This window comes from Leptonychotes weddellii, chromosome 14 (assembly GCF_054177405.1).
Source record: "Leptonychotes weddellii isolate Sample4059 chromosome 14, ASM5417740v2, whole genome shotgun sequence".
NCBI classification, from domain to species: Eukaryota; Metazoa; Chordata; class Mammalia; order Carnivora; family Phocidae; genus Leptonychotes; species Leptonychotes weddellii.
The window spans coordinates 38032926-38045353 of NC_138382.1; the positions used below are offsets into that span (position 1 = coordinate 38032926).

Consider the following 12428-nt stretch of genomic DNA (forward strand, 5'->3'; position numbering starts at 1 on the left):
GTATGGAAGCAACGCAGGTGTCCATTGATAGGTGAATGGAAAAAAAAGAGATGAGATACACACACACCCACACACACACACAGATATTATTCAGCCATAAAAAAGAATGAAGTCTTGCCATTTGCAACGACATGGATGGATCTAGAGAGTATAATGCTAAGCAAAATAAGCCTGTCAGAGAAAGACAAATACCATACGATTTCACTCATATGTGGAATTTAAGAAACAAAACAGACAAAGGGGGAAAAAAGACAAACCAAAAAAAAGAAAAACCAGACTCTTTAACTGTAGACAAAAAACAGATGGTGACCAGAGGGGAGGGGGTGGGGGCTGGGTGAGATAGGTGAAGGGAATTAAGATTACACTTACCTTGATGAGCAGCTGAGTAATACATGGAATTGTTGAATCACTATATTATATATCTGAAACTAATAATACACTGGAATTAAAATTTAAACTAATCCTTGGAATTACAGATATATATAGGACCGGAGAGATATATAGGTCCAGACTCTGGTGAGTCTATTTCAGTTCACGGCTGAACATACTGAAAAAATTGTTTTAAAAAAAATGCCTAATGATTTGTTGTGACTGACTCCCTTATTCCAAGAATGCTTGTTTTTAGTCTGTCTCCATGCTTACGTTTCAGCATTAATGGAACAAAATGAAGTGTTTGCCACTGAAATATTTAGATTAAATAATGAGAACAGAAAAATAAGATGCATGGGGAGTCATTTGTTATTGTTCCAAAGTAGGATCAGACTATACCTCTTTTTAAAAATCCGTTTTGGCCACATAACAATAGCTCTGAATATCCCTTTCCATATCACTCCTGATGAATCCTTTAATCTCTTTGGAAACACCAAAACAGAGGAGTATCTGGATCTCCGTATGATTAGGAATGAAATAAGGTTTCTCCTGCATTATTAGAGCAATAGTAATGCAACTGCTGGGCCTTCTGTCTTACAAAAGAGGATCCCGACAACCTTCTGGAGCCTTGAAATGTCTGTTCATTAAGTGTGGAAATGGAGTTTGCTGTTCAGTCCGGTTCCTCTTCTCGGGTGAAGGGGAAGGTCACATTGCATCATCCTGACCCGGGCTGTGTGTGTGTGAACATGGGTGACTCTGAATTGTTAAAACATGTGACCTAACTTTGTTTCTATTTCCTTTGGAGGCTTTGGATTTCTTGTTGCTGCTCTTTGCAACCGCAGTGGTGACCTGGGCAGACCACGCGGCCCCTCTCCTCCTTGGCCTCAGTGCTAGCTGGTTGCCATGGCATCGGGAAAATGGCCCAGCTGGGTCAGCTTCAAGCTTCCTTGGCAGGAGTCCAATGCACAGGGTCACTGTGCAGGAGGTTCTCACTCTCCTTCCCAGTAGCATGCCTCTTCTGCTGCAGAAAGAGCCGTGGAAGGAACAGACCCAGAAGGTGAGGTTGGCAGCCGCCTGCGTGTCAGGGCAGGTGGCCCATCTTCTCTTGAGCAATTTGTGCTGTAGAGTTGAGTTTGGAAGTTAAGTGAAACTGGAATCACCCCACGGGCTTTCATCCTCAGCCCCGAATCGCAGCCAGATGCAGAGCCTCAGAGCTTGAGGCTAACTGGTGGCCAAAAACAACAATGACAGTAGCAGTGACTTGCTTACAGTTGGAGGTGAGCCGGAAAGAAGAGCTTATACTTGCCCTGGGGTATTGAAGGCACATGTGTTCTTGATCCTGGGGGTGAAAGGATGAGTGAGGCTCTGAGCGCTCAGAATGACAGCGTGAGGACAGATAGGAAGGCAAGTTCAAGGCTGCAGGGATCGTAGGACCAGGAGGAGAGGGTGGTGCTGAGCAACGTTGGGGACGATCCAGCACGCCTGGGGGTAGGTCAGGGAAACGGGCATCTGGAACATCCACATTCGTGTAGCACAGGTAAGATTCCTCGTAGCTCATTCGGTCCTATAGCCACGTTCCAAGGGCCCGTCCTCCTCCTGATCTGTGCTCATGACATGGGGAAATTTGTAAAGGTCGTCACCCTAGCCCTCAGGAAAATCCAGACTGTAGGAAGCACCTTTTGGTTTTTAGCGTTGAGTTTCCCCAGGCTCCTGGCTGTTGTGCGCAGCGTATGGCAACACTGTGCTTCCTCTACTTCTCATTACATGGCTCTGGGCGGCCTTTCGTACGGTCGAGGGGGAGATTCTTTTTTGAATCTCATTTAAGGATTTTTATGAGGTTGAAAGCTTAAAGCCAACTTTTTGTGGCTTATTGTGAAAATCTGAACATTAGTCTTTAAAAATATTTCTGAACTCTGGACCCACGGGTTAGCCGTGCACAACTCCACTGAGCATCTCAATTAAAAGGCCTTTGTTAAGCATTCATATTATCCCAAATCTTGTGTTTGCTGTTTCATTTTAAATCAAAATCAATTCAAATGTGGTATCCCCTTGTGTTTTTTCTGGCCTGGGACACCACGATCACTTCAGACTACAAGTGCAGACATCCTGTGTCTATTATGTACTTGTAGTGCTTGATTTATTTACTTACCAGTCGGATATTATAAAACAAAATTGAGAAAAAGAAAATTTTTAAAAAATTTAATCAAAACAGGGGTGCCTGGGTGGCTCAGTCGTTAAGCGTCTGCCTTCGGCTCAGGTCATGATCCCAGGGTCCTGGGATCGAGCCCCGCGTCGGGCTCCCTGCTCCGCGGGAAGCCTGCTTCTCCCTCTCCCACTCCCCCTGCTTGTGTTCCCTCTCTTGCTGTATCTCTCTCTGTCAAATAAATAAAATCTTTAAAAAATAAATAAATAAAAAATAAAAAAAAATTTAATCAAAACAGAGAATTAGGATTATTTGCTTTCTATCTGACTCTTTCTTACAAGCCAGTTTCTACGTCCAAAGTTAAAATACCTAGTACCTCTGACTAATGTACATGTTTTTTAGTGAGTCGAGATTGGCAACATTCAGTCATTAATGAAATTACCCTCTATCTAATATAAAAACGATTTTGGCTGTACCCTGGGAGATCAGTCAAACTCCTGAGTAGTCTGAGTTTCTACCTCATTTGTAGAATTTATTTGCAGTTAACATACCCGGCTGTACCTAGTAAATTGTTTGATGCCTTTCTCTTGCATTTCAACTTCCTGTTTCAATTCCATTTGGGCACAAATTGTTCTCATCTACAGAATATCTGATTTTAGAAATGGGGGCTTATGTCTGATGTGTTTCCCTATTTACTACCTGCCCTGTGAGCCTGGGCCTAGGTGCACGCAGCATCAGGCAGCAGGATGCAAAGGAGGAGCACGAGGCTCTGAATTGGCTTGAAATCTGGACTCTGCCATTCATTGGGAGTGCACTTGGGCAAGGTTCTTAACCTCTGTGGTGCTCTCGGAGTGATGAGAGAGAAAGTTCATGGCACACTGGAGGCCTGCTGAGCCCATGTCTACCTCCCCGTTAAAATCCATAGCAGGTCTCAGGGTATTTAGCCGGGAGAGGAGTTTTGACTTTGCTGGGTCATTGGACTAAATGGGAGCTGTGTCCAGCTTCCCCATCTCTTAGGCCTGGTCCCCTTCTCATCTCCATCTGCCAGCCCTGCACTGAGATGCATGTATGCAGGCTTAAGGGCCGGGTTGCTCTTTTACTAATAGTGGGACTGTCTTCACTGATAACTGCTCTTCCTTTTCGCCCTAGTTCATTGACTGGCTCTTGAGCATCATGGAAAGCCCTAAAGAAGGCCTCTCCGCGAAATCCAGGGATCTTTTGAAAGGTAGGACTTCCATACCACATGCCCAACATAGGTGAAAGCCGTCCATGGCTGCCTTCGCTAAAGAAGCAGCATTCTCGTGTGTATTGGCTCCCGAAGGGCTCATCTGAATTCAGTGTGGAGAAGTAATCTGGAACTGTCATTATGTGGCATTTTGAAGTAGAAAGTGGATTTAAAAAGAGTTCCATGCCTTTAAATTTCGCTTTTAAATAGCTTTTAAATGTTTTATTATGACGGCAAACTTTCACTTTAATGAAAGTTTAAAAAATTCAAGAAAGAGCAAAGAGGAAGCCAGAGTCCCATTGCCCAGTGGCAGTTTTGATTATTTTTTTCCTAAGAAGTATTTGCCCCCTCTGCATATGAGTGTTGTTCTAACACACTTATAATCATTGAGCAACTGAAAAAATACACATAGACACTTTGAGCACTGCCTTTTTTATTTAAAAATTATGTTTAAAGCGTTTTAACCTATCCCTGTTTTGGCTTCGTTAATAGTATTTGTAGTAGTGACATAGTATTTTGCCAAGGGAACTGGACGTTTCCCATGCTTTCAGGCGTTTAAATAGTTCTTGTGTTTTTTATACTTCTCTACTAACTTGTTGAACTATGACTGTGGGAACCACAAATAGAGAATATCTTTCCGTGAAAATTACGTACATTATTTTACTCAAACCTGAGACGTCCGTCGGGCGTTGTTTCTGTGGCCTGAGACACCTTGTACCGTCTTTTGTGTCTCAGGACTCGGGGGTCTGGTCCAGCCAATGGCTTCTGTCGAGATGGTCCCTGACACACTGTAAGATAATGCACTGGGAAGGCTCGGCTTGGGAAAATCACCTCTCTGGCTTACACTTGTGATAATTTATCTGGCCTGCCTGGAGTCTTAGCATGACCATATTTTACTCTTAGTATGATACAATTTGTTGGTGGCCAAACAAGTAAGAATTCCCTAATCAGTTGGTTCTGATCCTTCTCCCTACTCCCCCTCCCCACCACATATGCAAAGGGCGTGTGTAGGAAGTGGATTGTGATCAAGCACAGAACTTCACTAGGCGTAAGGGCAGTGGTCTGACATACGTTTACTTGATCCGTCCCTAGAGACTTGCTAGGATTGTCTTCATTTGTTTGCCTCAGGAAGCTTGAACTCATTCTTAATGGCCATGGGTCTATAATACCATTGGTTGCTCCAAACATACACTGTTTTAGGTCATGAAGATAGCAAACAACTTGATACTGATGAGGAGAACAGTTATTTGGGTCAAGGAAGTACATGTTCACTTGATTAGATAGTCAAGGGCTTATCAGAGTCACACAGAAGAACTGTGTAACTGGCTTCCCTACATTTCCTCCCTATTATATTTTAAATAACATCTCGATATATTTATATTAATATCCTAAAATAAGATCTATAATAAGTGACCTAGAGGAATTACACAGAGCTGCCCTACTCTAAATTGATCCCTGAGAGACCCGTGATGAATAAGAAAAGGTGTGGACTTGTGAGCACATAGTTGAATACAGATTAGCACAGTCACGCCGGCTCCATTGAGCAACGAGGACCTAACTTCATTGCAGGATCAGTTTTTTATTTTTGTTTCTTACCTTTCAACTAAACATCTGATGGAAAAGTCATATTCATGTAGAAAAATACACAAATCGTTAAGTAGCTTTTTTACAAAGGGAATACACCTATGTAATCATCACCCAGATGAAGAGAAGAAAAAAAATCATCCCAGAAGGCAATTTTTGTTAAACTCTGCCAAATTTTCTGTTAACTGGTTGCAGAATAACTTAACAAAGAAACCCTTTCCTCCAGATTTTATTAATCGTGCTCTACTATTCAAATTCTGCCTAAGGCTTGATGAGAATTCTTAGTCTTGAAGATGAGCCAAGTAAGAAAAAGCCAAGTTCTGTTCTGACACGTTTTCCATCTAAGTGACCTTTTCAAATGCAGTTTCACCAAATGCAACAGTGCACTTTACTTTTTTTGTCCCCTTAGCTACCCTGTTGTCCTTGCGAGTTCTCCCAGAGTTTAAGAAGAAAGCTGTATGGACCAGAGCGTACGGTTGGTGACGTTTTGGGGGTAGCCAGCAGCATCCTCAGCTGGATGAGGAAAACCACAGAAATGGAAGAAGGTTTTCAGAATTCATGCCTGGGGTCGTGGAGCCATGATGCAGAGGGTCAAGGGGCATGAAAAGGTGCACACAAAACTGACCCCTTGACAGGTGCATGCCAAGAGAAGGGGGCATTGCTTCAGTGCCCAGGCCAGTTGGGACTGAAAGCAGAACTTGAATTTTCTTTTCTTTGGCTGGAGTTCAACGTGAAGATCTTCCTTGTGGAAACTTGACTACATTATCTTCTCCCCATAAATTCTAGTAAAATAATCTTGTGAATTTTGTGCACATTTCTTCTTTGTTTTAAGGCACGGGGAAGGTTTTGCTGGCAAAGCCAAATGATAGTGGTGGCAGTAACATCATGATCGACTTCGCATGAAGTTTCTAGAGGATATTCGCTGACTCAGTGTTTTCTTACTTTTATTGATAAAACACTGTCTTGGAACTGCTGTCCACATTTAAATAGTAAGCATGGTGTGTGTTGAACATTAGCCAAATCAGATTCATTAGTGGTGGCTATAATTCGCTTATGCTTGGGTCTCTTGAATGCAATTGAAAGTTCCCCAGTTCAAAATAGCTTCAACCAAGGAAGAGAATATTAGGTCACAAACCAAGAAGTTCAAGAGTAGATCTGATCAGGTCAGTCAGCTGCATCCAGTGAGTCAAACAGTACCATCAGGGCATAGTTGGGATCACTCCACAAGTTGGTAAGATGGCGACCAGCAACCTCAAAGGTAACCTACCTACCACTTAGGTTGAAAATAGCTCTCCTAGTTTTGTTTTCCCAATATATGGATTTATGATTCCAGGTTTCAGATATTTGTGGTTCACTGTGTAATCCACACTCTGTTCTTTCTTTGCTGAACTTCAGTAAGGTGCCAAGATGCTTACAGAAAAGGGGAAGGGAGGGCGAGCTTTCAGGGCATAGCCACCTGCAGTACCAACATTTCGTTTTTATTACCTCCTCAGAGGCCAGGCTAGAAGGAAATGAATTTGAAGGAAGCAGCTGAACATGTTCTGCGAGAAGCCAGCTTCTCTTTCCTTCTGCCTGCATACACTTTTTTGTACTTCCCACCAGTTAGGCCTTGAAATTCATCTAACATTTATTGTTAGGTGCCAGACGGTAAGGTCACTAGAACTTTCACTTGTATTATCTTATTTCACTCCTGCAACAAGACTGTGAAGAAGCATCTTCTTTTCTTTTTTTAAAGATTATTTATTTGAGAGAGTGAGCAAGAGAGGGACAGTACAGGAACAGGGGCAGAGGGAGAGGGAGGAACAGACCTCCCGCGGAGCGGGGAGCCCGACGCGGGGCTCGATCCCAGGCCCCCGGGATCACGACCCAAGCCAAAGGCAGACGCTCAACGACTGAGCCACCCAGGCGCCCCTGAAGAGGTATTTTCTATTTTAAAATGGAGAAAACACATCTAACACGAGGCAGAGCTACATAGAACACCAAAGCCTTGAAGCCCCAGATCCAGCGCACTTTCTGCCGCATCCAGGCATTAGTGCCCATTTTAAGATGAAAACTCCTACTACGGATGAAGCGTCCTGCATGCCTCGTACACATTGCTGGCATCAGGTAAGAGAGAGAGCCCTGAAGCCCAGGGCGTATAGCCGGTAATGCTGAAGTGACAGTGACGACGATGCTGCCTGCGCTCACTGTGGTGCACGGTGCGTCCTGTACGGAATTATCAGACATCTGTGTTGACACCTGAAACTCCTCGAACGTGGTATATCAACTACAAAACCAAAAATCAAAAAAGGACACTGCCTCATGTTAATAAGCTGCTGCAACTGGGAAGGTGAGGAGTTGTGTAAAGGAACAGGTCTTAGCGGGTTGAAGGGCTTTAAATTCCTGGGCCATCTTGCAAACGTGGGTGGCAGGGAAGAACAGTGAGGGGAGGTGGGCACTGAGGAGCGTGTCTGTACTTCTGCCCTGAGTCAGCAGGCAGACCTTGCTGGTGCTGGAGGAAGGGAGGAAGAACTGGCCCCGGCTTCTAAACCCAGCCGGCCTTTTTCTCCTCAGCCGGATTTCTTCTCAAACTTTGTCCCTGCTCCTGCCCTTGACAAGAGAACAGAAGAGCACAAAATGGAGGAAATAAAATATATCTGTATTCTTTCTTCCCTAGCCACCTCCCCTCCCTATTTTTGTTTTCAGGGGTCTTGAGCTTAAGATTTGTAGGATTTTCCTATCCATGGTAATCTCTAAAGAATCAAAGTGTAAGATACTGGGAGTGCCTGGGTGGCTCAGTCGGTTAAGTGTCCGACTCTTGATTTCGGCTCAGGTCATGATCTCAGGGTCATGGGATCAAGCCCCACGTAGGGCTCCACACTGGGCTTTCAGTTGCTGGAGACTTTTTTCTCTCCCTCTGCCCCTCCCCTGCTTGCTCACTTGCTCTCCCTCCCTCTCTCTCCCTCAAAAAAAAAAAAAAAAAAAATTCTAAATTTGAAAACCTAAAGGTTCTAAAATCTAAACACTGAGATATTAGGTCACTGGAATAGTAACACTCTTTCTCTTGGTTACCTCTTGGTTCAGGTCAGAATTAAGTTATTCCCTCAGGATGGCTCACCTTGTTCTCTAGAAACCCGAAGTCTCTGCCCTTTTAGACCAGATGTTCCAAACTATGGAAACACTTCCTTCACAAGTTGCCAAGACAAAGAGCATGCTGGGATATACTAACGAATGTGTGGGGTTAAAGCCTTATTATGCATCTCAGAACACTCTGACTCTTGATTTGAAAAGTGTGCATTTGGACCAGATGTTGGGATCCATGCAAGGCCCTAAAATTATCTTTGTGTTTTGTCATGTAGTGACTCCATGGTAACTACGAGGCTGTTAATAACCTTTTTTGAAGTTAATTGTCAGAAGTTCTTAACATCATTTTGATTTTAACCAAAGATGGTGATATTATAATTATAAAAGGAGTAAGACTTTGTTAGGGACTCAACCACTATCTTGAAATAACTCAGTAACTTTGAAAATAAGCAGTTTTAAACCTCTGGTAAACATTTTCATAAGTTAGTTTTTGAAGGGAAATCAGATCTTGTGCTTAGGAGGATGGGGCCTTCACTAAAGCCAGAGCTGTAGGCTAGGCCTCTGTTGAGTCTGTATGAGACGCCCCAACAAGCCTATTACTAGCTGCAGGCATTTCAGATGGAACCAGGGGACACAATGTGGCTGGAACAAGTCACATCCTCCATCCTACCATCGCAGAAAAACACCTCACGGCGTCATCTTCATGTATAAATATGTATCATCGCGCTGGTCCTGGATGAGGTAATATGCTTTTATATTTTCTGGAAGGAAATTCTTTATTCTGATCCTAAACTCTCGAAGTCTCATTTTTAAAAAAATGTATGCTATTTATAGTAATTATGCAGTTGTGGGTGTGCATGGAATGTGTTAATCTTCATAAACAGTATGGAATTCTTTAAAACTGCCATGTAGAAAGATCGTCTGATTCTTGTCAAACATAAGGAACTTGTGGAATAATTTCTAGCTAAATTATTGGATATGAAGCTAAGTAAAAATGACAGGGATGACTCCCTGACTTTGGTTTTATTTCTTGAATACAAGGAATAACTTACCTCATAAAGTAGTTGTGCGGATAAAAGAATACAAAAATATGCTTTATAAATTCTAAAATGTAATAGAAATGTTATCACTTTTATATGTTTCACTGAAAACAGCTTTAACACTTGATAATCTGTATGTTGGGACTTGGGAATGGAAATTTAACAAATTGTTCTTAAAACATTCTAAGAGCAAGTAGCACATCAAAAAAGGATCCTTACAGAAGTTAAAAAAAACAACCACCACCTTCTTTTTGTGTCTTCTAAACATGAAGTGCCCTTTGAGAATAATCAAATATAATTGAGACATCACCTAATTAATCTGATTTCCTAAAAGAGGTCTTTCACTGGAGGTACTGGTAATAGTCTATAAAGTCAGAGCTGCACAATTATGAGTGTGGACCGTGTGCCCAAACTGAACAAGGCACGACATTCCTGCCTTCACAGAACTTACATTCACAAAATACAAATCAGTAAACCGTCAGATTCTTTTAATGCGTCCAGGAAATGTGTTACAAATCTCCTACTTCTGTGTAGCTGTTTATCATTTAGAAAGGTTTAGTTTACCACACTGCATTCGTTCTTTACGACGACGTTGGGCAGTTAAGGAAAGGAACTCTGGGTCATTCGCTTAGTAAACACTGGAGCTGGATTTCACATCAAACCCACTGCTCACTCTTCCATCCAGTCCACGTCCTCGCTCACAGGACCCCGCGGCTCAGCTGAATAGCACAAAGTAGGGACACAGTGGACACACGTTTGTTTGGTGAATTTAGGCATGTTCTCCCCAGTTGTACGGTGGCTTTTATAGAGGTTCTTATTAGCAGTTTTCTGTCCAGAGCTGAAATACTTTAGACTCAAACTGTAGTGTGCAAGAGGGGAGTTTGAGGAGCCTGACAACATGCAGGTTCCTGGGTCCCAGGGGAACCCACGAATCTGGGTCCTACGTAGCACCCTGTTAGTTCTAGGACTGGGGCTCAAAGGCGCCATGTCAAAGGTAACACAGCAACTAGACCCAGGACAAGGAAAAACCTCATGTTTACTAAGGAAAAATAAGCTAATGAGAAGAAGATGTTGGGGAAAGGGGAGATCATTTGTAGCATATTTTAATTTTAAATCACTTTGATACTTTAGCACAGTAAAGTGTAACTGTTTTCTTTGTACATAAATGTAAGATTCTCTGCGGAAACGTTTTGGATACTGATGTTACAGCTACATCATCTTTTGAAAGCAATACAAAGTCTTACAGGTGACAGCTTGCTCAAGGTAGGCAGAATAAGGTATCCTAAAACAAACAGAATGGTTCTTTTAGGGACTTCAGTGAGATGTGGTGCGTTCCCGTAGTAACAAATGCGTTTGCAGGCCTGGTAAAGTTTTAGAATTTCGTGCCTACAGTGCGCCTGGCGCCCCACAACGTAAGCGTTTGAATGTAGATGTGCGTGCGGCAACTAAGAACTCATTCTAACGTTAACCTGTTTATTGAACAAAAACATAAGACCAGGATAAGTGTGTGATTCTTGAAAAGCATACTGGAGGGGAAAAAATGCATTAGTATCGAATGGATACTTTTGGCAGAAGTGTTACTGCTTTTCATTCAACTATTTTGATAAAGTAAAAGCCCAGGGACTTGGATGATATTAGTGTCTGTGTGTTGTATTTTTTAGGCAGACTTTTGCCGAGTGATGAAATAAATTCTTCGAAGTAGTTTTCATTCAGAGCAGTTTTAACCCCCCCAACCCTACCCTTCTTAATTTTTTATTTTTTAGCCCCAGAGGCACTGCTGATGTTGATTATTACACCTTAGCTTGGGTTACTTGGAACTTGAGGCAGTGGAACTTGGCATTGAAAACTCCAAAGAAAGTTGTTTGTTTGGTTTTTGTTTTTTATGGTTTTGCTTTGTTTTAGAGGGAGGGAGAGAGAATCTTAAGCAGCCTCCACACCCAGTGCAGAGCTCCATCTCACAACCCTGAGATCACGACGCTTGACTGACTGAGCCACCCAGGTGCCCAAGAAAGATCATTTTAAAAGTTATGTGTTATGCTTTTAAGATATCTAATAGTTTCCTATGTTATTTACATTAGATTTAAGAAACTAAGCCTATGACAACACTGAAAAAAATGAAAGAGATTTGATGGACATAAATCAACCTTGCAATCTGGGTAATATCCAATTAGGTAGATGTTTACTTGTCTAAGTTTCTTAACCTGGAGAACATGAACTTGTGAAAGAGAAATGACATCCTTATTTCCACTTAACCTCTAATGAAATTAATTTTTCTTTCAATTATGAATATAAGCAACCAACCACAATAATAAGTTGTGACTGTGTGTCACCAAAGGAATCACAGATCTTTGTTACAATTGTTGCAGAAAACTGAAATTGTCAATCCATAACTATAAATTGTGCTTTTTAGTCTACCTTAAAAACCTGCCTACTTCTTACTTTAATTTTTAAACCAAATTATTTTATTATTTAATAATTTTAATTTCTTACAATGACCCACTAAGATAGTTTCTCTAAATCTTCCTCTGCAACTTTAGTGATTGTAGATGTACATAATACTTCAGCAATCTAGCCCTTCTGATTGAGAGGAAGCCTGAGTGAGTCACCTAAGTTTGCAAAGGGTTTCTGTTCCCTTTGTACACTAAAGCTTTCAGTATTTTTTTAAATTTAGAAGTAAAAATAAGCAACTTTAAAAACAAAATAGCTTTTTAAAAAGATTTTATTTGAAAGGGGGAGGGGTGGAGGGAGAGGGACTAGTGGACTTCCTACTGAGCAGGGAGCACAATGCGGAGCTCGATCCCAGGCCCCTGAGATCATGACCTGAACCAAAGGCAGATGCTTAACCAACTGAGCCACCCAGGCGACCCTATTTTTTTTAGAGGGGGAGAGGGAGAGCAGAAGACTCCCCACTGAGCCCAAGGTGCAGCTTGAAGTCACAACCCTGAGACCACAACCTGAACCAAAATCAAGAATCGGATGCCCCTCTCAATTGTTTCTTTTTAAA

At 42.1% G+C, this 12428-nt stretch overlaps 1 protein-coding gene across 5 annotated transcripts in view; it reads left to right on the forward strand.

Annotated features, from left to right (window-relative positions):
• FOCAD (focadhesin) overlaps positions 1–6124 on the forward strand; it is a 305106-nt gene extending 298982 nt beyond the window's left edge. For all 5 annotated transcript variants that reach the window (XM_081803024.1, XM_081803027.1, XM_081803026.1 and 2 more), the window contains 3 exons: positions 1175–1426; positions 3662–3737; positions 5731–6124. In XM_081803024.1, the coding sequence (XP_081659150.1) occupies positions 1175–1426; positions 3662–3737; positions 5731–5804 (402 nt within the window). In that variant the 3' untranslated portion in view covers positions 5805–6124. The remainder of the gene's footprint in view (positions 1–1174; positions 1427–3661; positions 3738–5730) is intronic.
• Positions 6125–12428: the final 6304 nt, after the last annotated feature.